The 27598-nt window shown below is 33.9% G+C and overlaps 1 protein-coding gene across 1 annotated transcript in view; it reads right to left on the bottom strand.

Annotated features, from left to right (window-relative positions):
• The window catches only part of RASA1 (RAS p21 protein activator 1), a 101074-nt gene that overhangs the window by 35350 nt on the left and 38126 nt on the right, over positions 1-27598 (bottom strand). Inside the window, exons 2-8 of the mRNA XM_052644433.1 lie at positions 16350-16502; positions 15232-15367; positions 14578-14648; positions 10852-10969; positions 7735-7766; positions 3687-3739; positions 1375-1525 (exon numbers count right to left, since the gene is read on the bottom strand). Coding sequence (XP_052500393.1) covers positions 1375-1525; positions 3687-3739; positions 7735-7766; positions 10852-10969; positions 14578-14648; positions 15232-15367; positions 16350-16502 — 714 coding nt within the window. The remainder of the gene's footprint in view (positions 1-1374; positions 1526-3686; positions 3740-7734; positions 7767-10851; positions 10970-14577; positions 14649-15231; positions 15368-16349; positions 16503-27598) is intronic.

Raw genomic sequence — 27598 nt, 5'->3', positions numbered from 1 at the left:
ATGACAGACAAATCACATTTATTTAGCAAGTAGTGAGTTCAGGTTAAAGTTAAGAATTTTTATCATCCTAATGATAAATTATCAAAAGTTACCATCATTTACATATTCTGCTTTTATAGTAAGATGGAGTCATAAGACAAATAGCAGGTGAAAGCAGAAACAAAAAAGGAAGGGAAGGAGGGAGGAAGGAGGAAGGAAGGAAGACCAGGAGCTAATCTTACATGTAGTATTACAGCTACAGCAGGAAAGGTTTATTGATGATTTTGATAAAAATGCTACAAAATATTAATATTTGGAAAATATTACAAATAAAAAAACTGAAAATAAAATGACATTATATAATGTATTTTAACACAAACTTTAACATGAGTTTTTCTAAGTATAAAAATGTTTCTCTATAATCACTTTGCCATTTTACTGTCCTAAATATGTAAAACCTAGAATTTTTAACTTTCCTTTAATACACTAGAGGAAAGGATATTTTAGTGACAGCTAGGCAACATTTCTCAAAACATCTTGTTAATTTATCATTTGATTTTTTCATGTTTTTCCTACTGATCCAATAACTGTTTTATATACACATAGGTGTATATCTATAACTGGATATATATTCATCACTATTTTTCATAGTTGTTCCTACTGAAAGAATAGTTGAAATGTACATCTCTTTTATCTTTGGAGATACATATGTATATATATACACACACATATATATTTATCCCTGATGATAAAATATCTTTGCTATACTACAAAATTATTTTGAATTAAATATAAATAAAGTATAATGTTAACAAGCAAAACAGAAGACTTGAAAAGATTAATAAAAAGTACAAATGAATATGAACTAAATACCAGAGACAGCATTTAACATGATAGGGTGAGGGGAATGAGACAAGCAAAGAATTTTAAAGGTGAAGAGTAGGAACCAACAATTACAAATTAATACCAGCTTGGGAACAACCTAATATTGTTGGGTAACATTATTAGTAAGTCTTAGGTCATTCTTTAACCTTTTTCCTATTAAAACGTCTCACTGATAAAAGACTAATACATTTTCTTTTCTTAGATTAGATGTTCTGTTGTCCTACAGTTAACGTATGACCTTACTAACAAATTTGCTGCAAATAACCTGTGCATTAATAATCAAAAAATTATATACATTATTTTGGAACAAATAAATTATTAATTTATATTCATGTTTGACAATGTCTAAAAAATCCTTGGACATGACAACTAAATTACATTAAATGTCTTATAATTTCAAATATTACAGAGTCAGAAACTTTTATATAATTTTGATTCTGATAAACTATTATGATATTTCAACTCTACTCACCAAAAGTAAAGGATAACTATAAATTTCTCCCAACTTACCTGTTATAATATCGGCCTCCCATCATAAACTGATTGTTTGGTGTTGGACATATTTTAAACCGCTGAATATTTTCACTGGTCCGAAAATAAAGTGAATAGTCCCCAGGAGTATTATCTGACGGTCTCACAAGAAAACTGCAGACTTGACCAACTGTAAAAGTTAATCTGTTATTTTATTCCCTAATTATCAAATTAAAAAATAAAAAGAGTTAAGTAGTATAATTACAAATTATATTCAAAAGCATATACAAATTTTAATTTTTACCAGATACTTGTTTTATAATAAAAAAATCTTAAGGCAATTTTTTTTTCTATTTTCTGGTTTATGAGTCACAACCACCCATAATGTTACTTGTCTTTATTACATAAAAATACAGGGCAGAAGTTTACAGCAATGACTTCTGGTTAATAATATATATATCTGTCATAACTTGGAAAGAATACTGTAACCACAGGTAGGGGGTACTGGGTAAAACTGCTACACTGCTTGCAAATCCCATGATAAGAAAAGTCAAAAAAACAGTTAAATTGAATTTTACTTTCACATACTCTGTACTTAATACTTCTGATTAAACATTAAAAAGTCATAATTGTAATAAAATAGTAGCAAAAACTTATAAAGATAGATGAAAACAACTGAAATATTTGTGTACCTAATCAAAATTAATACACATGCACTATATTTCATTTAAAAGGCATGATCTTACAAAATCATAAGCAGCAAATTATTATATATCAGATATTTCATATTAATTTTAGAGAAGTCTTTTCGACATCTGCAATTAGCAATGACTCTTTCCACTAAGATGCTTTTCTACCTTTTCTCTGTTTAAGTCCTAATGACAGGAAAGATCAGAACTTTATTGGTTTTGGGAAAGCACAATGAAAACTTAAAATATCAGATGTTTTTCTGTAAGTTACTAATAGTTCCAATCATCATGCCAAATCACTTACTACCAAGTAGTTTTATGTTCAATACAAAGAATAGGAACTACTGCAAAATTGGGCATGCAAGCGCTTATGTGTACTTTTCAGGGCAGGAAATCACCAGACTCTTAAAAGAGCACATGACCCAAAGAAAATAAAAACTAATTTAAGAAAATTAAGTTTAGTTCTTTTTTAATTTACATGCCTAAAACAACAGTGAGTGCCTCAGGTATTTGGTGCAAATTCAAAAAATATAAACTATATTCAAAATTCAGTAAATTCATTAAAAAAATATTTTGATGTCACTTTGAAAGCAGATAGGATGTCATTCTGGTTTAGCATTTCATCTGTTACTACCATATGGCATTATCATGTTCTTTATTTCTAACCTATATCCTCACAATATAATTGAATACTTAATAAAACTGCCTCAACTGTTTCAGAAGAACAAAGTGTTAATTAAATTAAATGTAATACCTCATGGCTTGAATAGTAACTCAGATAACAGTTTTAAATAATCAGTGGTTTATTCACTGTATACAGAAACTACTGAACTCTGGTCTTTTTTTTTTTTTTTAAAGAACTAAGACTTATAAATTACAGCTTATTACTTAAACTTGTCTGAAGGTCTTCTAAAGTATGGCTTATTAAAGACATATTTGGTAATTAAATTTAGTCTTAAGTTTTAGTTAGGATGAATGATGGAATACTTTTTCTTTTAAATAATAAACCCACAACAGTTTCAATTTTTATTTTGCCTATCTCTGTAACAACAGTTTTATGAAATATTAAAACCACTATATTTTCAATAAGGCCCGAGTATATAATTCTACAAGTGTATAAAGATAAATTCAAGAACATTTGCTGCACCTAAACAATAAGAAAATGAAAACATAATATTGCTCTATAGGAGACTGATAATAAATTATGGTATTTATACAATGGAAAGTTTATGGTCATTAAAAAGAATGAAATTTTAAATATGCAGATATGGAATAATCTCCCAAAATATGTATTAAAATGAACAAAGTGTGTTGCATGTTCCTGTGAGAATGTGTGAGGAGGTACGTATAAAGGTTTACATCGCGGTAAGGAAGGCAGGCACACACAGACAGAAAACTTCTAGAAATACAGGAAAAGACTCATCTGGCACTGCTCCTAAGGAAGACTGTAGGGGCCTGGTCCAGAAAGAAAGCACACTGTGCACTGAACTTTATACTGCACTTGTGTTTTCCACTAAAAAACACCAAAAATACCAATTTCTCTGTGCTGGGCAAGAAATTACAGTATGCATAAAAATCAAAAGAGTGCTAAAGGCAAAACACATGGTAAGTGTTTTATTCTTTTTAAATAACATTAGAAAAGTAAAGTGAATATACAAGTACCTGTCATTAGTAAATTATAAGCTTCTTGTTTGGAAATTTTCCCATGGAACCATCTTAAAAAGAAAATAAAACATGTAAATCAAAAAGTCTTTTTTGCTGTTAACTAAGTCAAAACTAAATGACTAACACAATACAGTTAAGTTTAATTCAAGCTGACATGTTGAAATAAATGTAATACAATTCATCAAATGACCTCATTCCTTTGACATTACTTTGTAAATATCTGTAAACAGATGTTTTGTAAACAACAAAATATACAATGGGCTGTCCAGTATGAACTACAATTTCCATATTAATTACCAATACAAAAAATAGGATTTATTTTAATTCTGATAATGACAAATTATTATCATAGCTAGTATTCTTTTTTTTTCTTTTTATTAGGAGTGGGGAGTGGTACAGGTAGAGCCCACCAAAACTGCCAAAAAAGATTAGTCAATTAATTTTCTCATACTTCTCTCAAAGTGAACTTCCCTGAAAGTTCTCCCTTTTCAGTCAATGTAGCGGACTGCTACTTTACGGAAAGCCAGAAAATAAGATTGAGTGATGAGAAAGAGTAGATATCTGTTTAAGCTAATGGCCTATCATATCAGATTGCTAGAATATTTTATACTCTGATACTTAAGACTTTAGAAAATGTTATAGAAGGCATTATAGCGAAAATCTACTGCATATAATGTATTTAAATAATTTACCTCAAAATAAAATGATACATCTGGAATTAAAAAATTAATTACTAGTAATTAAATTAGTTAAAATCTCTCATGTACCAGAAGGACTATTATCTATCTTGCCAATTAACACATGTATGTTAATACCAAGCTGACAATATATTCTCAGGGTCTACTATAGTATTTTACTTTCCAACCTGTTCTTTTCAGTCATGATTAAAAATAATACTGTAAAATTAAGACATATAACTGCCCTAAAATCCAATGTTACAAGTTTAGAGGCTGTTCACCACTGTTTTAAATTATCCACATGATTATGGGTCAGAGTATAAAATGAAACTGGATTTTCCTCTCTTCACATGAATAAAATGTTAAATATTTAAATCCTTTTTAATTTTATTCTAACAATTAACTCACTAATTCAGATTCCCTGAGGCTCCCAATGCTAATTATGAATAATATAAAACAAGTATACAATATCTGGAATAGTCCAGGTTGCCCTAAAAGGCAGTAAAGTTCCATACTGCATTCAAGTGTGGCCGAAGTGACCATTTATTACAATGCCCGAACAAGATTTCTGTATTCTAGGGGAGAGATGATTAGATGACCTTGAAGGCCTATCCTATACTTCTATAGCTAGAATAAAAGAGAAAAGGGGAATATAAAGGCGGGGGTGGGGTGGGGTATTGGGCAACAAATGGCGTTTATACAACAAATCAGCAATACCGATTTCTGAAAGGATTAGATCAGAGTCTCCTCACTCAGAGATTTACCACCTATATGTAAAATGAATCTATTTCAAGCACATGGTTTGTACCAATAATAGAAAAATGGGTCTGTGACCTCAGGGAAGACCTCTTTTTAGTAAGAAAAAGGAACATAAATACTGTATAACTATAAAACAAATGTAGAAAATATAATAAAGCACTGTGATAGGTACATGCTGAGGGCATTTTTGGAATAACAGAGCACCAATTCTGTAGGGTGTGTAAGGGAGAAGATAACAGAAGACTTGCTGGCAAGAGTGATAAATGAGTTAAGTCTCTAAGTAAGAATAGGCATTCACCAACACAACAGAGGGGAATTCTGGCCTAGGAAGTAACTTGAGCAAAGGAGAAAAAACAGTGATACACATTTGAAGATCTACAAGCTGGAGAGGTGGAAATAAAACTAAAAATGACAAGAGATGGGACTTGTAAGGAAACAAGGGCTGGATCAGGAGAACTTTTCAGACTCTGCTAAGGTAGAAAATCAGACAAGAATTTTCAGTGAAAAGTAATACAATCAGATACATGTTTTAGGTGTTTTAGCTGTTGGAAGAAAGGATTTGAGGAAACTAAAGTGTCAAGCAAAACCAACTGGGAGGTGCTCATTACATCAAAGGAATACAGCTAGTTATACCTTCTGTTTAGTTTCAAAGAGCACTCCGGGATGTTAATGAGGATGCTCTACTGCCAGTCAACACCTTAAGAAGTTACAGGGAGCAGACAAATACATAAAATAAACCAACAATGCAAATTTATCTTATGCTAAATACCAAATGAGTAGAAAATTATGAAGTTTCAGAAAATGGAAAAATCACAATGATATTAAATTATTTAAAGAAAAAAGATTTCCCAATGCCAGTGAGAGTTATAGTTTACACTTAGACAACTGGACACAGCTTTAGATATTTACTGGTATTTGACCTCTTTTTTTCCCCTTTTCAAAAAGAATCCATGGCATTATTTTAATAGAGATACAAATCTACGTTTCTTGCTTCTCTTGGAAATCAGGAGGCTTTCGTTAACACTAGACTCCTAAACTTTGACACATCAATTAGTGCACGCACCTCACTGCAGGCAAACATTGGCTAGTTTTGACTTCCTGTGTGTATGTGCTCAGTCGCTTCAGTCGTGTCCGACTCTTTGCGACCCCGTGGACTGTAGCCCACTGGGCTCCTCTGTCCATGGGATTCTCCAGGCAAGAATATTGGAGTGGGTTGCTGTTTCCTCCTCCAGGGGATCTTCCTGACCCAGGGATTAAACCCACATCTCCTGCATTGCAGGCAGATTCTTTACCCACTGAGCCACCTGGGAAGCCATTGACTTCCTAGCCTTCCCTAATACAAAGAATGAATGTTAGTTTCCATTTATCACATTTGCATTATATAAAAAATTAGAGTAGGGAAATACTGTAATAGAAATTACAGTAGGGAAACAGTTCCATGTACCTTAATTTCTATCAAAGAGGGAAAATAAGAAAGATTAAGATTATTGTAATTTGAGAAAAATGGGAATACATACACCTGACTCAGTTCATCTGCTTTCATTATCTGTATGCATCCTCCAACAATAATTAGAATTTGTAACTCCCCTCATAGGTAGTGAGAAGACCTCAAACTAGTACAATCAACAAAGTACAAACTCACTGATGGAGCCTACCTTAGCAGATACATAGAACAATAAGGAAAATGAACTCAGAAAATATCTCATGCTTCACTTAAGAGTGGACACTAAATTAGATAACTGAAAGCACAGTATCTGGCTTAATGTTTTCGTGTTCTAAGGGTTAGAACAGAATAAACAAACACTTGAGAAGCAAGTCTTCAATGCCACCCATAATTGCCGACAGGAAGGTAAGAAAAAGTATTCCCCTGAAAACATTAGAAGATTAACAGTCAGTTAAAATAATATGAATAAAACAGAATTGGGATTAAGAGGTAAGGTCTTTAAAAGAAAATATATATACAAATAAATATCAAATGGGATGAGAAGGACACTTAGAAAGATCTTCAAGGACACTAATAAATTAGAGCACAGCCGACACCCCGTGAGGAACGATGACCTGTAAGAGCAACTAATAAGGGAAAAATGCGGCAGGCAGTAAGTGTAGTAATACACGGCCTTTGAATTAGTGCTTATAAGATACTTAAAATCTGCCTTAAAAAAATTATAAAAACAAAGTCCTTGAAGAATCTTATTAATATGATAAAGAATTGTAATTCAGGGGAAAGTTCTCTGACTTTAAAAAAAACAAAACAAAAACTGAACTATAAAGTACATAAAAGATATGGCAACAAAAAGAAATACTAAGAAGTAATCAACAAGAAAACAAAGTGTGAGAATTATGATATTTATAATGTTATTAATGTACTGTTTACTGTTAATCAAAAAGTTGTTAGTTTGGTGATCTAAGAGCTGTATGTAGGTATAAGACACGTTCATTATCACTAGGTCCTTAAGAAAACAGAAATCAATTCTTGAGTCAAGTAAAAATAAATTTTTAAATCAGCTCAAAAAACATCACTTTTCTTCTAAAACGTTTTTAGATCAAAAGTTTTCCAATTAGTAATTGTACAGTATATTTTTTCCTTTTAATAATTAACACAAACTTACATTTTCCCTTCATGTGGATCTTCTTCCCGGCCCTAAAGGGGAAGACATTAAAACAGCATTTTATGTAACTATTAATATATTTTTGATAAAATTAATAAAATTGTATCTTCAAATATATCTACACCCCGACCTCCATATTTATTTATGTATATACAGGAAAAGCTGTTTCTGTTCATGAAAAGTCTTTTCAAACCTCTTCCCCTTAGTCCCTCTCTCTCTCTGATTATTCCAATCCAGGCACTTTTCCTTCCTTTTCTTAAACTATTAACAGTAGCCCAACTAGTGTAACCACCGCTGTGCCCCACACCACTCCAATATGGAGTCGTCAGTTTCAACTTCAACTCCGCCCTGCATTAAGAAACACCAAACAAAACAAAAATAAACAAATTTTAAAAATAAGACCTTTAACACTTCTCTACCCCCTACAATTCCTCACTTTACAACCAGAATCCTTTATCATATGATTCAAGTCTACGTTTCCTATCTCACTTCTCTTTAGGTATCTATATACCGTAACCATGGTATATAGAAGCCCATAAACTGCCTCTTTGGTAATCTACATTCTCCCACCACTGTAGTTTGTTCTTTTTTACTTAGAATGCCCTTTCCACTCACTACTTTCCTAGCTATTAGTTAAACCCTAAACTGTGTAGGCAGGATCTCTCAAACACAGTGCCTACTCTATAACACGGCATCCCTAAAACATAAATATGAACTTTTACTCAGAATAGAAAAGACATCTTTCATCATCTCTTGAACTTTACCTTACTCTATTAGATATTGCTATAATATACTGGGTGATATTAATTTCATTATCATGGCTATAAGCATCTTAAGACATTAGTCATTCTTTGTTAATACCAACTACCACCAAACCACTAGCACAAAGCTGGGCATATAATTTTCACTAGTATCTGTTGAACTGTAGTCCTAAATACCCAGCCAGTATACTGTGGCGTCAAGTTTCCATTGAATAAAAAAGGTAGGAATAGGAAAATGGACTAAGTATATGTAGATTTATTAATACTTCTCTCAATTTGGTCCTCACTCAAATATCGAACCAAAGAAAAATCAAACACTTGCTAAATGCCTTCTATACTACAAAACACTAAAAAAAAAATGACATAAAAACAAAATGCATTATTTTCTTACCCAGAGAGAGTTAATCTCTACATGAGATTTTTACAGAATAAATTTATTTTACAATGTAATGGCATACAAAGTTAACAAGGTGCTATGGAAACACATGAAGAACAATTTAGTCTCAGAAAGCATAAAATCTCTCTGAAAGAAAAAAGGCAACATCTGAGCTAAACTGAGAGACAATCAGATTTCCCAAATCAGTCCAGCAGGGTAAGAGTGTCAAGGAAGACGGAAAAGAACAGGCAGAGAGACAGCCATTCATTCAGCAAACACTGACTGACTGCCTCTACTGCAAGGCATTATTCTGTTCAATGGCGACATATCACTGAATCAGAGACAAAAATCCTCAGAGAGCTTATATTCTAGAATTAAGACAGAACAGAACAAATGTGTTTGGCGAATGGTAATTAAAATTAGAATGTCATAGTGGAAAATCTCTCAAATCTAACCACCAACCACATGTCTGATATCTAGATAATCACCAAATGGCTCTTTAACCTTCAAGGATTAACTATGTCCCAATAAAGACCATTATGAAAAATCATCCTAAATATTGGAGAAAACTGTAATTTTGATTTGGATTATTCCACTACTAATTCAAAGTATGACCATATTCATTTTTAACAGCCACATCACATCGTTAACTCATATTGGGCTATTAACTTGTTCCTTTTTTTCTTTCCTTTTATGTTAGGTCATGTCTCATCTCAAACTGGATTTTTTTTTTCTGTATTCATCAGATAATTTTCACTTATCCTTATTAAAACTTGTTTTGTTAAATTTGACCCAGAGTCCCAAGAGCTTGAAAGAAAAGTTTATACTTCAATTCCTTTAAATAATCAGCATAATGAGGGTAGGTGTGTTACAGCAGGAAGAAAATTCAACATACTATGAAGAAACTTTTTAGTAAAACTAATCTAGATAAGATTCTTCATTTTGAACACGCCTTGCCCATAGAGAATAAATACCTCTTCCGCTGTAGAATACAGAATTCTAATCTAGGCCTTAGTTCTAATCCCAACTCTTCTACCTAAGTAACAATGTGACTACGAGTATGGAACGTATCATACCATTTCCTCAACTCTTCCCACTTTTCCTCAGTATGTTTTACTTCTACATATCAAGATCTGGCTGCCAGATAAGGCAGACAAGAGAATTAATAGCAAAGAAAAATATTCTCCACTGCCGTCCTCCTGGAACAATAATCAGAGCACAGGTTTCAGCATATTACCAGGTTCAAGACATAATTTAGAAATAGTCACTCTGAAGGTTGTGGAAAGAATAACAGAAAACCATTCCATCCTGCTGGACAAATCCAAATGAGTGAATTCCTAAACTATAATATAATGTTTAATATGTTTCGGTGATACTGAATACTGTATTTGAAGTGCAAATGCTGCTTGAATGCTGATCTGTATCTAGAAATGCATATGTAGAATTATTTATATTGTGTCTAAGACTGCTGATAATGTACTTTGTGATGACACTGAAAACAAGCCAAATATTCAAAATATAAAACCATGTGATAATATACGTGTAATGTAACTAAATTTCTCCAAGGTTACTAGAAAATTATACATATATTTGGGAGATAAAGAATTTGAAAGCAAACACGTGCAACCATTTGAGATTCCACAGTCAGTCCGACATAACATCATTTATGAGGAAGACCAAGAAGACTTTTAAAAAGGGATACAAACAAGCACAAACGTTAAAATTTTTAATTCTAGAAACTCATTAAAACTTTGTGAAAATTGGCAGCTACAGAATGATGTGGTTAACTTGGATATGCCCTTTACAAATAAATAGCATTCAGCAATAGTAAATGCATTTTAATGAAAAATTACTTGCACTTATGAATTAAGGTTTTTCATAAAAGAAATATATCTATACCTGACTTCCCTGATTATGGGCAAGTTTCAAATTTAAGAAGTATTTAAAGTTTTAAGAAGGAGAAGAAAAAATAAAACTTACCACCTCTTCTACTAAGTCTTCAACAATAAGACCTTGTTCATCTGTTCTTAGATTTGTAACCCACATCCATCCATCTTCTAATTCGTTATGAACAATGAACATATCTCCTTTTAAGAAACTGAAAACAGTAATTATGAAGTTATCAAAATTAAATGAAATTTTGAAACATGGAAATTTATGTGATCATATACCACATCACAGAGATAATACTATAAAAATGCAAGAGGTTAAAGTCAAATACCCTAGATTTTTGTTCTATTTCTGTCATCATTTACATGTAAAACTTTGAAGATACTTGTAAACCTGAATCTTAATTTCACCATGTGTAAAATGCGTTTAATAATGGTAACTGTACTATCTATATCACGGATTATTATTAGACTCAAACTGGAATTTATGTGGACAGTAATTATACATATATTACAGCTTTGGAGGTGTAACTACAAGAAAGCTGAACTTTAAAATTTAAGTTTCAATGTTATTACTCTTTCAAAAGTAGGTTAAACTAAAATTATAAACATAAACATGAACTCATTCCACATACACAGGTTACTTTATAAAAAGTTGACTTTAAATAAGCATAATTAGCCTTACCACACAGATGCTTATGAAACTAACATTTTTCTCATTAAAAAAAAAAGTTTATGTAATTCACTCAGCTATCCATTGTCCAACAAGTACAGCACTCTTTCTCCAAAAGTGGAACCAAGTGGTATGAAAATGCATGCATGCTTTTTCTGTCATCAATATCCTAGTGGAGGGATATATATACATACACACACACACACAATATAGTTTACTTTCATTGCTGTCTAGATGTTTTCAGTCTTTACCCAATCACAGAACTAAAAAATTGTTAATGTATTTCATCATTATAAAACCCATTAATAATTCCTTGAACTTTTCCTTTTAGGCTTGAACAAATGCTTTTGAGTGAAGATTTTGAGATAGACTGGATGCTACCACTAACCCTGTATCTATATCCTTATCTGTCATATATATGTAATTATTTAATCAAATTTTCCTTTCAGTCTTAATAGTCAAACCAAATATTCAAACTTAATACAACAAACCAAAGTTGTAGTACGTAAATCTCTTCTCGTGTCTTTGAAAACTTTTTCTCTAGACTATCTGAAGCTTCATGGTTACTTGGGAGTAGTATCATGCTTGAAATACACTCTTTTTGAATAAGCGCAGAATACTGCATTCTACCTTGATTCTAAAGGTATTAACAGTGACCAATATTTTACTAGCTGAAAGGTGGCAGACATAACCACTTAGCCAAATAAATTGTTCTTTTCCAGAACCAAACAGATACATTAAGAAAATAATCGTGAGTAAAAAGGGAGTGCATATGGACAAGAAGTCAAAGAGAAAGAAGAAATGTCATGTTTCATTTTCGGTCAAATGCAGTCATAAGAGGTTTTAAGTTGTTTACTTCTTTTATTGCTGTTATATTACCAACTTTTTATGATTAAAAAAAACAATGAAAATAAAAAGCTTACTAGCACCTAGTATGATAACATAATCCTAAAATTCATTATTATTTTTCATTTTTCTTCAAAATAGAATAAAGTGCTTTATTAAATTTTATTTATCTTCAGATGTTTTTCCTTGGAAAAAAACAACAACTTCTCAGTTATTTGTGTGTGTTAGTTGCTCAGTCATGTCCAACTCTTTGCAACCCTATGGACTGTAGCCCACCAGGCTCCTCTGTTCATGGGATTTTTCAGATCTCTGCACTGCAAGCAGACTCTTCACTGTCTGAGCCACCAAGGAAGCCCTCTCAGGTATATACAAACTTAAAAAGACTCACAACTTCAAACATACTTATGACATTCTAATTCATGTTTAAATTTTCACCTTCCTAAATCAGAAGTATTCAACTTTGGAAGGTCTCTCAGGACCCATTTACACTTTTAAAAATTGATACCCTAATAGGTTTTCTCATTTATTCATTTACATGAATTATATATCTATTGATGTTTACCATATTAGAGTTTAAAATGTAAATATTTAAAAATATTTATTAACTCCTTTAAAATATTAACATACTCCATTATCATGATAATACAAAAAGTAATTATAATTTTCACATGTTCAGTAAGAATATTATTGTCTTGCATTTTTGTACATGTCTGGCTTAACTGAAAACTACGGGATTCTCCTATCTGTTTCTGTATTCAATCTGTTGCTATATAGTTTTTTTGCTTAAAGTATATGAGGAAAATCTGGCTTTATACAAATATGTAGCCGTGAAAGGGATGAGTATATTAATTGCCTTTCAGATAACTATAGATATTCTATGACATTAAACCTAAAACTTGACAGCAGTACTTTTTCGGAAATTGATTATAATGTGGAATCTTAAACTACGCATCTATGAACTTTCCGTACCAGTCCAATAACATCTACTGGTCTGTTTTACCCTTTGAGTAGATCTTTTGCCCAGCCGTAATTTGGTAACCTCATGCATTGATCACTTAGAAAATACTGTTTCACTGAGCTGTGCAGATCCATCCCATACAAATATGTTATACAGTATCAAAACATCACACTCTATTGAAGAATCACCACCAATGTTGTCAGAAAAGTCATGAAGTATCTAAGAAGCTGTCAAACTCCTGATGGCAAACATAGGGTATCCAAAATTCTAATTTTTCCCTGAAAGCTCAAACTGTCATTGGCAACAAATACTGTCGGTTATTCCTCTTAAAAAAAGGTCAGATACTCAAATCTGAATAACCATAATTTGCCTGTCAGTTATTCTCTCAGGTGAAAATGGTGTGCACAAAAAAGGTAGCGAAAACAATGAACTCTGGTACACAGTAGAGGTGTTTTGTGAATATGTCCCATCTCATCGCAAAGATATTAAAGATATGTAGCCGAAGGTTGAGATTTACAAAATAAATATGCTTTCGTATCTCACCAATAAGTCATAAGTGAAACCAGTGATTTTGTTTAACTGCAAGTGTGGGGCAGTGAAAAACACTATATATTTCTTCCACTATCTTGATTCGTGCTAAGGCACCAACAGTTTTACTGTCTTTGGCTTTTAGTACCTTCCAAAAGTTATCACTACATTTTAAATGCTGCTGTTGATTTCTATGAGAAGCTTTAACTCAGGGCCAGTAATTATTCAAAGTAGCCTTAACATTTTACGAGTAAGAAACAAACCAGAAAGCTGGTAGCTTACAGAAAAATACAGATAATTTGATAATTGATTATCAAATTATGTAGTAAATTTGCTAATTATCAACTCATATAATAAATCAAATTATACAGACACAATAAAAATAAACTGTATAAATTACATAATAAAAACAAAATTTACTATGTTCTATAGTTTTATACCATTAATAACAAAATTATTCACTCATAATGTAAAATAAAAATTAAATCACTTGAGTAACATTTACAGAGGCATAAATGTCATGTAATACAAATTAAAGTAGAGTACTGAATATAACAGCCCTCTCCTTACTCTGTAAGATAGTCTAATAAAAGTTAAGTTATTTCTCCTGTCATCTTCACTGTGGCTTCTCTGATCCAAATCCACAGTCTGAACAGATAAGCCAACACAGGGAGACAGGAATAATGGACATAACATAAAGGACATGCTTTGCTGGATGCTATTTCCTCAATTTCCAAAACCTTCCTAGTCCAAGAGCTACAAATTTTCAAAGTCTTTCAAATGCCTATAAATGAAAATATATTATAAAATACCTTATTTCATCAGTGTCTGGTACTTTTGTGTAAGGGAGAATGGCTCGGACACGCCTTCTATCTTCTACTGGCTAGAAACCATAAAAAAATTGATTTACAGAAGAAAACTTTTCTATGTCAAAGTCAAATTGGGTATGTCCACATAAAAAGTCAATAAAAATCCACATTATAGAATCCTACGATCAAACTAATTTTTACTGGGGCTCTAAAAATACAAATCCTAGAAATGCTCATCTTGTTGTGTTTTTGTTTTTACAAAAATTCTTTTAACAGTATAACCAATATGTTTTTAACCAGGTATTATGAGTTATCACTTAATTTTAAATAAACTGCAGAACATATAAAGTAACCTTTCTCCAATAATGCACAAGACATTTCAGAATCTTAGAGCAACTTCAGCATTAGTACTATGATATCAGTAATTACTCCGCATTTACTAAGAAATATTTGTTACGGTATCATCATACCATATGATAAAAAATCTAGTAAACACAAAGTAAAATCACTCTTTTTTAAAAGAAGTTGCCAATTTTGCTCTGACACTACAACCAGAATTAAATCTTTAATTATATAATAAACATCACGAGAAACTGAACAACAGCTAATCCTATTAGTAAAGTGAAATAATAAAGTTTTGAAAGACATTTTACTTGCCTCTGGTGGTGCAACTGGATAAAGCAGTTTTTCTCCTTTAAGCAAACAGGAAACATGACTGTAATAACCTATTAGGTCTGACAGAGAAGAAAAACGTCTTCCACCAATGTAGTAATCTCCACACATAGCAATAATCCTATTTGTACAGGAAAAAAAAATACAATATAAGAAAAACCTTTATAGTCAATTTTTAAGACCAAATTCCATAGAAATTAGAAATCTGTAATTCTCATACTTTTCCTTTACCTGCATTCCTATAGTAAAATACCACTTATTAATACCTTCACCATATGCAAGTTACTTGATGCTATTTCTTTTTGAAAAGATATATGCATACATTTGAAATGAAATACATATCTGACTTATAAACCTCAATTACTTAATTCATTAAAATATTTATAAATCCATCCTCAGATACCTCTCCTTACTTTCCATATTTAAGACAAAAGAGCAATTTTAATAATTTTCTTAGGCTAAAAGTAGGCTTACAGAGCTCTTGAAATATTTAGAGTATAATAATTTCACATTCCACATGTGTGATGATGGTACTTTTAAAGTATATTTTAAAATCTAAAAATTAAGGGCATACAAACACTTTATTATTTAACTTTACAGGCACTAGATGATTTTTTTCAACATCTCCCATAAAAATGAAATCAAAGACAATACTATATATAAATATATTGATACAGACTTTTATAGCTGTACTTGAAAATCCAGATACCTGTTTAACTGAATAAACGTCTAGAAAGAGTTCAGAACAGAGAAGGTAAAATGAAGTAAAGGGCACTTTTAAAATACAGTTTCTGCATTTTCTATTACTCAGTGATCTGAAAGTATACATTTCCATTATTTCTGCTTTACCAAAGTTTCTTTGTAATTCTTTGTACTTTAAAAGCAGTAACTATATTTATGATCAGCACAAAAAAGTCCAATAATACTGTTTGTAAACAAAAATGTAAGCATTAATAATATCTATTCTAAAACACTTATTAAATCATTTAATTGAAAACACATTTCTTTATCCATTATTTAAATGCCACTAAAGCAGGTACACTTATGAATACTACAGCAAAACAGCTATAGGATGTGGCCTCATAATAGGAATAAAGACTTACCTAAAATGGTTGACAACGTTCGTCTGGCTAAGAAAGGAAAGTACAAAGGACCCTGGCCTCCGATCACTCTCTCTTATAAGGTAACTGCCGGACTTCCCTGCTTGCCTGAGGCGTTCTTCTGCTATAGTTCTATCAAGTTTTCCATGATACCACCTAAGAAAGAAAGTTGAAACATTAGAATAAAAACAGAAACCATAAAATTACTATTGGTAATTGAAAAACATACGACGACAGACTTTGCATACCTACATGTAACAAACATTTACATTTTACTCTGAAATATTCATTCCAATTTTAACTCAATTATTTTTAATTTCCTAGTCTCTCAAAAATAATGAACTCATTTACTCATTTTTTAATCTGTTGTATAAGCCCAGGCTTAACTAAACACCTCACATATTCACCTCTTCTATTTTAGCCCATCTCTCGAACCCCTAGAACTGTCTATCTGTTCAAGATACAAACACTTCTTACAATCAAATGGCTAATTAGAAAAATAAGAGTAAGATGGACAAATGGAAATGACACTGTCTAAAGGCTACTATTCTCATTTTCCATTTCATTATGAAACTGGTTATTTCCTTTTGTCTTAAGATGATCCACTCCATAACCACACATTTGAACTCTTCAAATGTAACAAACAGGTTGAAAATAAATAACAACTTTGTCTATTTTCCTGCTCTCAATTTAACTATCTTCTACCTACCATACTACTAGATAATCTGCTTAAATGACTGGCTACAACCCTAGCATCATCCACACTACCAGTCTATGCCTATAAAAGCCACATGGATTGATATAAACAAACTTGAATTTTCATATGAGCATAGAAACAAATCTACAAAGTAACTGTTATAAAATATTTTTACACTTTCACTCTATTAGTCATCCAAATTTATTCTTGGTACTTATAGTCTTAACTTGAAACACTGAGAGGAAAACAATAAACATTTACATTAACAATACATTGACATTACCTAGCCATAAATTGACAGTCAAAACTATTATAGTACTATGACTGCTTCTGTAAGCTTGATGTAGTGAAAGTTTACGATTCTTCACTTATTTAAAAAAAAAAAAAACACTTAAAACTTCTCACAAGAGTTATTTTTAATTTTCTTCTAAAACCCAACCTATTTATTTGAAAATTTGTTTATAAGACAAATAAAATAATGAAAAAACAGTCATGGAGTTTCACTGTAACTTAACAGGAAAAAAACAATTGTAAACCATTAGTATTAGAGGAAGAAGCAGAACAACAAATCAACACTGCATTCCTCTAAATTCCTAGCCTTCATTTCAACCATTCTTTGAGGCTACTGACAAGTAAATTTAACTATTAAGATCTGTGTTTTTTTAAGTCTAATAGGAAAAGCTTGGACCAATGATCATTTAAAGCTCTTTGAAAAGCTAAAATTCAATTACAGAGGATCAGAACAAAATTTTGAAATTCCAGTCTCAAAGTTTATTTAGCTGTGAAAATACATGGTTCAACTTTGGAATGTCAAACAGGTACATTCCTTATTACCTAAAGTAGTGGCGTTAACACAGAGAGCAGATTTATTTTTTGTTCAATAAAGACAAAATTAAGGACAGTTTAAACAATGTACTTTTATGTACTTGATATTTGTTAAATTTCTGTTGTGTTTTAAGGAAAACGTCAAAATTAAAAGATTTTTTTTAATCTCATTTTGTGAGCTCACAGTAAAATGATACATGGAGGGTCACAAGGCATTACACAATCCTATGTTATAATAAACCCCTAACTAAAGACTTATATCTGTGAGTTTCAGATTTTACATCTAAGTACTTTCTGTAAGATTCTGGCATTCGAACAGGTATTCAGTTCAAGACAGAGACTTAAAACTAAATAAACAACTTTTGTTTCCTGATTATTAGTAAGTCCCTTTATGCAAAAATCCCTTAACTTTGAACACATTAGATAAAACATGTCAATTCTTGATGACAACTATAACAAAATTACAGGCATATGAGCATATATGGAATTGGACGTGATTCTCGAAAGAGTTCAAACATTATACTGCTACAAGTCTCTGAGGTTCAAGGAAAAAACCTGAATGGTCTTACCCAGAAAACTTAGAATTTCTTGATCTATGTTCACTTCAAATTATCAAGATGAATCATACTGACAAGAATATTTTAACTGCATCTGCAAAGGTAAGATGGTTGCAATGGCACCTCTAAATGTCTTCAAAAGAGATTAAATGGACTGGTGAGACTAGGACTTACCAGAAACCTCCATAATCATGGTTAAGTCTCTAAACTCTGTACCTCATTACCATCACTTGTAAAAAGGGGGGAAATAACCTTCATCTCAGCCTTAAAATATATTAAATATTTGTCCTAAACTCCTTCAGAGAAATACATAAAAATGAAAAAGCACTACACACGCTGTACAGGCACATAATAACTAACTTCACAGAAGGTTGCACAGTATTATTACAAATACATACAAAATTTGATACACATAAACAGTGTACACAGACTACAAGACTAAATCAACGTCATCAATGAAAATCTCAAATTTTATACTAACTGACTGCTTAATTTGTGGATCACCTAAGCCTCAGTTATCTTCCTATCTTCCAGTCTTGTTTACTTTCCATCTAATTTTGGGAAGAGGACAGGAAATACCAATCTTTGTTTCTACTAAAATACTGATTTTAAGAGGAAATTTCTTTTCCCAAAACATCTCTTTGAACTTTACAGATCACACATATTAATTGACACTGGAACACTCTCATTCCTCCTGGCAACCCTAGACTTCTAGAAGCCTTCAAATAGCCTCATTCCGCCCCAACGTGGATATATTTTTTGGAGGGATAGTAAGGACAATATGCATTTGAGATACTGTGACTTAAATTTGCCTAATACTTTAATAGTAAAATATCTAATGTTCTCCTAGTTAAAAGTAAGTTATAGCTCTCTCGTGTTCTGTCTCTCTTTTAAGGAAGATTTGAAAAAGAAACAGCAGGAAATTTAAGAAGTAAATATATTTTTCTCAGCTAGTTTTGCCATTTTTTGTTAAATCTTACAAGCAGACATGGTAGACACTACACAATCACTGTATCTAAGATAAAACATCCGAGATGAAACATATTAAATAAGTTAACTAGAAAAGACAAGTTGCCCAAGCTATAGGATCATCTTATTTCTAAATCAAGAATCACATAAATGTTTTTATAAACACGTTTTACACTGGTGCAGTATGTTTAAGGGATTTTGGAGCGGCTAATCAGGTAGAATAATAAAGAAATCTGTACCATAAGAAAGCAACCTGGTGTGAATATAGACACTTAACTCAAACTATTAAACTAACCGGGCAATACTAAATGGAAACTGTCTACTACAGTAGAAAACAATTAAATAGCACTATCAACAAACATCCTTCGTCTAAAAAGGAAACTACACTGAAGCTCCCAGCAGGTCACTTTTACTTTCCACTACGCTATTATACCTCCTAGTTATGCCGCTGGCAGGCACCAAAGTTCTCAGAGAGAAGCATATGCAAAAATTTAACTGCCAAAACCTTTGTCACCTCAATCACCTGGAACGCTGTGTGCCTGGTCATATCACGAACTCAAGTTTTTCCGTAACTCTCAAAGATGTGTTAATCAGATTTTCTCACACATGCTGTCCTTTCTGAAATTAAATTGGTTATTTCAGACTGGTAAGACATAAACTAAAAACATATGCTAAAACTACTATAAACCTCCTGTAACTTCCATTTCCTCTTAACAAACACATTTCTTACAGTTGTACAGTGTAAGCTGGTGGTTAACAAAAATAAATGGACTTTTTAAAGGGGAAAGTAAAGATACCTTACAGTAAATGATTTTATTCAGTCTTTTTTTGCCCCATATCACTATGCAGACAGACTAAAATCTGGTCACTAGTAATTCACTTGAACAATCACTAGACTAAGTCTAAGAGGTGTAGTATCCTTAGACCAACTACAGTAAAATTAACATTCATGTGTATGTTCGACCTCTTGAGTATACTTGTACGTTCAGGCAAGTAAGCAGTATGTGTGTGTCTATGCAGCTAGTTGTATATCTCATATTAAATTAGCTCTATTTCCTTTTGACACAGGTGACATATTTACAGGGTTTTGGACCTAGAGGTTTAAGTTCTGGAGAAGTATTTTTAAGGAAACAGCACTATTATATATTCACAAATTCAGTTTACTGACAGACTGATCCTCCTGAAGTGAAAGAAAGTGAAGTCGCTCAGTCGTGCCCGACTCTTAGTGACCCCATGGACTGCAGCCTACCAGGCTCCTCCGTCCATGGGATTTTCCAGGCAAGAGTACTGGAGTGGGGTGCCATTGCCTTCTCCAATCCTACTAAAGGTAGGACCAAATAACATGATGCTTATGCAATCAAAAATTTACAGTGAAGTGCACTCAACCAAGATAGTCTCGTTCTCACTAACCGAACTCCTATCACCTCAAAAAACAGATAATGAAAGGTAGAGAGAGCCACACCATTTCCAAAAATGCTGTACGCTAATCAAACATGTTAAAGAAATTTTTTTTAAGTAACAAAAAAAAGAAAAAGGAAAAGCATAATACTTACTGGCAGGAGACTAACAGTTCCTACCTCACATCTTCCAGCTATTATTATCTGTGGAATTCCATTTATCAGAAAACTACCATATTTTACAGTCTAGTTTTCCTTAGAACTTCAACAATTATAGTTCATGCCAGTAACTAAGAACACGAAATAGGGGCAACAAAATGAGATTAGTGACCATCTGGTCCAATGAATGCATTACTGTGACACAGTTGTAAACTATCTTGAAGGGCAGTTTTTCTTCTTAAAAATACTTAAAAAAAAAATTTCACAATGTTCGATCTAAAACTTTGGAGGGTATGGTGATTCAGTGGCTACCTACTGTAATTACAACACTTCTTAACCTGTATTTTAAGATACATCTTTAAAATACCAAGCCTGAAGTTTAAAAGCAAACTTTAGTCTGCCATGGTCTTTAGTCCATGGCCAACAAATATGCACCAAGCATTGTGCTACATGGTACAAAAACAAGTTAACACCACAGAACACCACTATGTGTAACTTTATGGTTTCTGATCTCGAGGAGAATACAGACAAAATGGGCAATGGTACTCTGATACAGCAAGTACTAGAATGTGGGGGCAAATGGAAAACTTCAGTTTTAGCATTTTAGTGTGCACCTTCTGAAAAAAACTGATGGCTAAATGGAAACCTACAAGGTAAGGAGCAACTAATTCAGAGAAAGCAAAGGACTGAGAATGGGAGAAAGATGTCACAGGCAGAGGGAAAATGTAAAGGCAAGCAAAGGCCAGAAAAAGCTTATATACAGATATGGGAACATGAAAATATTTTAAACTTTCAAAATATACTTTGCAAGTCTAACTCTTATCAGATAATATGGAAAGAATATAACCTCCTGAATTAGAATAGACTTCAGACCTCACTTGTTGAACTTTCTCGGTACCTCAAAGAGGATCTCAAAGAACATTTTAAAAGTTCAAAATATTCTCAGATCTATCCACTCATCTGCTCTCAGCAATAATCGCCTGGGCTGAGGATATCAGAATACGTCACTCAAAGTTCTCCACTGCGAGTCCATTACTCTCTCCTATATGTCCCCTATAGGGCTTCCCTGGTAGCTCAGCTGATAAAGAATCCCCCTGCAATGCAGGAGACCCTGGTTGGATTCCTGGGTCAGGAAGATCCCCTGGAGAAGGGATAGGCTACTTACTCAAGTGTTCTTGGGCTTCCCTGGTGGCTCAGAATGTAAAGAATCCGCCTGCAATGTGGGAGACCTGGGTTCGATCCCTGTGGGAAGATCCCCTGGAGGAGGGTATGGCAACCCACTTCAGTATTCCTGCCTGGGGAATTCCCCATGGACAGAGGAGCCTGGAGGGCTACAGTCCATAAGGTCACAAAGAGTCGGACACGACTGAACAACAAAGCACAGCACATACGTCCCTTATATCCCAAACAATTACCTTTATTCATTCAACAAAAATTTAAGCACCTACCATGTTTAGGCACTGTTTTAGACAGTTTTCCTCCCTATGCTTTTTCAAAATATGCTTCTTATTTAACATTTTTTTAAGGAGATGAAAAGATAATGCAACTGAGCCAAAGGTCATCCTACATTTTTATTTTCTATGGGTTTTTGGTCTTTATTTCCTCAGAAATTTCTATTTCTCTATTCTCACTCATGGAAATATCTGAATCTCTTCAGCTCAAAGTATAACTTCTGTGATGATTCCCAGATTCTTCTAAGGCTGACTTTCCTGTTAAGCTTCTGTGTTAACCAAGTACCTTCTAAGAAGTTCCAACTTAAGGTGACTCTGCGTGTATGGGCACATGTGCATGCACTCAATCGTGTTTGACTCTTTGCGACCCTCTTGACTATAGCCCACCAGGCTCCTCTGTCTATGGAATTTTCCAGGCAACCCTAGAGTGGGTTGCCATTTTCTACTCCAGGGGATCTTCCTGACCCAAGGATCAAACTCATGTCTCTTGTGTCTCCTGCACTGGCAGATGGATTCTTTACCATTGCATCACCTGGGAAGCCTTAAGGTGACTATAGGTCAGCAGCTATGCTTAAGCAAACACATACATCCACACACCCCTTCTGCTTTACTCCTCTATACTGTTAATGGCAACAGCATCTTTCCAAGCGTTTAGACTCAAAACTTCAAAAGCAAAACTGATTCCTTCCAATTTCTCTTGCCATAACACTTCTGCCAACTTGCGAACTGCATCTCCAACATCACTGGAATTGCAACATGCAAACTATTCTCTAGTTTTCCATTTCCTCTATTTCCTGCTTTGATAGATTTGAACATGTGTCTTGCACGTTTTCTAAAAGTTAATAAAATTATAAATAGATTGTGTAACAAATTACCTAAGAAGTCACAGAAAAATTTGACTAAATTTTTGAACTTCCGCTAATAGAAGGCTATTATAGGCTTCCCTGGTGGCTCAGAGGTTAAAGCGTCTGCCTGCAATGCGGGAGACCTGGGTTTGATCCCTGGGTCGGGAAGCTCCCCTGGAGAAGGAAATGGCAACCCACTCCAGTATTCTTGCCTGGAGAATCCCAAGGACGGAGGAGCCTGGTGAGCCCCAGTTCACGGGGTCGCAAAGAGTCGGACACGACTGAGCGACTTCACTTCACTTCACTTAATAGAAACCAAAGGATCAGCCTGTATGTTCATTTTTTTAAAATTATTTTTACCTGGTATATTCAATTTTATTTTTACCTGAAGTATATTCAATTTCATATCAATGTTGATTCTTAGGCAAGACAAATACCCATAACTGCAAGGAAGTATTTAATTTGCTTGATTACTATTAGATAAAAACAATGGAAAAAGACTATTGTTCTGAAACTGCTCCTTCTTGTTTAAGTACATAAAACATAATAACACCAACAGCTGTTTAACATTCTCTCAAATCAGCATTCAACCAGGAGACAAACTGTACTCTGTAATAATTTCAGATTGAGACATTCTCTGAAAACCATAGAAGACAGCTACTTCTTTAAAAACACAACATTTATTAAAAAGAAAGCTTTTGCCCCTTAGATTAATAAGAGCTGCCAAACAATTTTATACTTATTTATAAACACAGTAACTATGAAAATTAAAATGTCCCTTTTTTAACAATACATCAATTTTAATATTAATATAAAACTCTCTATTTTAAATAATTTCATTCTGCCTAATTCCCAATATAGCACATTTAACAACCGGTATAATATTCAAAAGGATTTTCTTTGGCATCTCCAAAATATGAGGAGTGTATATGATCTAGGGCACAGAACCATCAGGTTCACCTGGTGTTACACAGTATTTTTCAACAGAAATCATTCCTAACTCTACAGCCAACCACAATTGACAACCTGCATTTCCAACTGCTGGACCTTTCAACCTGGATATCCCAACTGATAAGTCAAATTCAACACATCAAAAAATGACCTCACCATAGTACTTCCCACATCCTTTCTCCTCCTTCTCCCCTGGTTCTCATCTTGACTTATGTTACACATCAATCCACTCTCCCAAATTATTAACTAAAACTATATATTGCTGTATTTTTAAGGTTAAAAAAAGGTACACATTGTTCAACCTAGCGGAAACTTCTCATCAGTAGCTCTTAGTCCTCTGTTTATCTCATATCCAATTGGTGAAAAAGCCTGGACAATCCCAAATTCCTTTTATTTATCTAATCTTTTCCTTTCCCACTGTCAATATCCTTCCTTATCATGTCCTGTAGTAATTCCTGCTCTTCTATTTCCTTTATCTGTGGTAACACTTCCCCAAACATCTATGCCTGAACTGCATCTCAAAAAACTGAAATGGTCCCATTGCTAATAGAATAAAATCCAAACTATTGATATGACATTCAGTGAAGAATTCAATCCTTTCAGTAAAGGATTAAATTCTTTTCCACTCTTCACAAGACCATTTGTCACTTCCTAAACACATCAAATGCATACTTTCAAGCCTCTATCATTTTGATCATGCTCTTCCTTTCATTTGAAATGTCCTTACTGTCTTCAGAAATTCATGCCATTCATCATATGCCTATCACAAATGCCATCTCCTTGAACCTCTGGTCATAATTAATCTTCTATCATGCTCCAGCTTATTTCTTATATGATTTTTTTGATATTTTGTCGTCTTATAATATAGTTACACACGATGGTGTGGTCACTCATCTAGAGCCAGACATTGCAGAGTGTGAAGTCAAGTGGGCCTTAGGACCACAGACAAAGCTAGTGGAGGTGATGGAATTCCAACTGAACTATTTAAAAATCCTAAAAGATGCTTCTGCTAAAGTGCTGCACTCAATATGTCAGCAAATTTGGAAAATTCAGCAATGACCACAGGACTAGAAAAGGTCAGTTTTCATTTCAAGCCCAAAGAAGGGAAATGGCAAAGAAAGTTTAAACTACCATATGATTGTACTCATTTCACATGCTAACAAGGCTAATGCTAAAAATCATTCAATCTAGGCTTCAACAGTACACGAACCAAGAATTTCCAGATGTACAAACTGGATTTAGAAAAGGCAGAGGAACCAGAGCTCAAACTGCCAACATTCGTTAGATCACAGAGATAGCAAAGGAATTCTAGAAAAACACGTACTTCTGCTTCACTGACTATGCTAAAGCCTTTGATTGTGTGGATCACAACAAACTGTAGAAAATTTTCCAAGAGATAGGAATACCAGTCCACCTTACCTGCCTCCTGATCAATCTGTATGCAGGTCAAGAAGCATCAGTTAGAACCAGACATGGAAAAATGGAGTGATTTCAAATTGGGAAAGGAGTACATCAAGGCTGTATATTGTCACCCAGATTATTTAACTTCTATGCAGAATACATCATGCAAAATGCTGGGCTATGTGAAGCACAAGCTGGAATCAAGATTGTCAAGAGAAATATCAACAATCTCAGATATGAAGATGATACCATCCTAATGGCAGAAAGTGAAGAGACACTAAAGAATCTCTTGATGAGAGTCAAAGAGGAGAGTGAAAAAGCTGGCTTGAAACTCAACATAACAAAAATGAAGGTCATGCCGTCTGGTCCCATCACTTCATGGCAATTAGGGAAACAACGGAAACAGTGACAGACTTTCTTTTCTTGGACTTCAAAATCACTGTAGATGGTGACTACAGTCATGAAATTAAAAAGACGCTTGCTCTTTGGAAGAAAAGCTATAACGAACCTCGACAGTGAATTAAAAATCAGAGACGTCACTTTGCCGACAAAGGTCAGGCTTCCCTGGTAGTTCAGCTGGTAAACAATCTGCCTACAATGCTGAAGATCTTGGTTTGATTCCTGGGTCCGGAAGTTCCCCTGGAGAAGGGATAGGCTACCCACTCCAGTATTCTTGGGTTTCCCTGGTGGCTCAAATGATAAAAGAATCCACCTTCAGTGAGGGAGACCTGGGTTCAATCCCTGGGTTGGGAAGATCCCAAGGAGGGCATGGCAACCTAGTCCAGTATTCTTGCCTGGAGAATCCCCATGGACAGAGGAGTCTGGTGGGCTACAGTTCATGGGGTCACAGAGTCAGAGATGGTGTATTAAACATTAGAGACATCACTTTGCCAACAAAGGTCTGTATAGTCAAAGCTATGGTTTTTCAGGTAGTCATGTACAGATGTGAGAGTGGACCATAAAGAAGGCTGAGCACTGAAGAATTGATGCTTTCAAATTGTGGTGCTAGAGAAAACTCCTGGGAGTCCCCTGGACAGCAAGGAGATCAAACTATTCAATCCTAAAGGAAATCAATACTGAATATTCAACAGAAGGACTGATGCTCAAAGCTCCGATACTCTGGCCACCTGATGAGAAGAGCTAACTCATTGGAAAAGACCCTGATGCTGGGAAAGACTTGAGGGCAAGAGGAGATGTGGGCAACAGAGGATGAGATGGTTGGTTGGATGGCATCAACAACTCAATGAACATGAGCTTGAGCAAAATATTGGAGATAGGGAAGGACAGGGAAGCCTGGCATGCTGCAGTCCATGGGGTTGCAGAGAGCTAGACACAACTTAGCCACTGAACAACAACAATATAGTTAGTCATTTTCATATCTATTTTCTCCATTAGATTTGAAAAGTACTTGAGGATATTGGGACATTTTAGTAATCTTCACAGTTCTCTACTCTAGCACTTGGCACAATAGTAGGCACTGACAGGTGGGAGGCTAAGAGAAACAAATTTTTCAAAAATTCCTGCCTACACTGAAATTTTCAAGTCATAATCCCTGACTGGAATTCACATGGTGAATGCCTTGCATTCTCCCATTCAAGCTATTTCCTCAACCTGCACTGTCCTCCCACCTCCATTCTAGAGATCTTTTATCACTCTTCCCTCCAGGGAACACCATGCCTCCTGGCAGAGCCCAAATTCCACCTCCTCAATGGCATCTCCTAAAGACCATTCTGCCCCCATGTGATGGTTTCATCTAAAAATCATCTAGTATATGATGCCTTGTGGTTATATCCATTTTCCTAGTAGAGTAACTGAGCAGAGATATTAGTTTTCTCACCTGAATACCCCAACCTCTCCTGCTCTGAACTCCCACAATACTGGCACTCTATACACATTGCTGACACTCGAAGGTGCTGATACTCGGCACCCATCCCATTCAGTAAAATCACTCAACATTCACACCACCCTCTGGCTACTGTTTCTCCCCCACTTACAACAAT

The sequence above is a fragment of the Budorcas taxicolor genome, chromosome 7 (genome assembly GCF_023091745.1).
Source record: "Budorcas taxicolor isolate Tak-1 chromosome 7, Takin1.1, whole genome shotgun sequence".
NCBI lineage: Eukaryota > Metazoa > Chordata > Mammalia > Artiodactyla > Bovidae > Budorcas > Budorcas taxicolor.
This window is presented reverse-complemented; position numbering and strand designations above follow the sequence as displayed.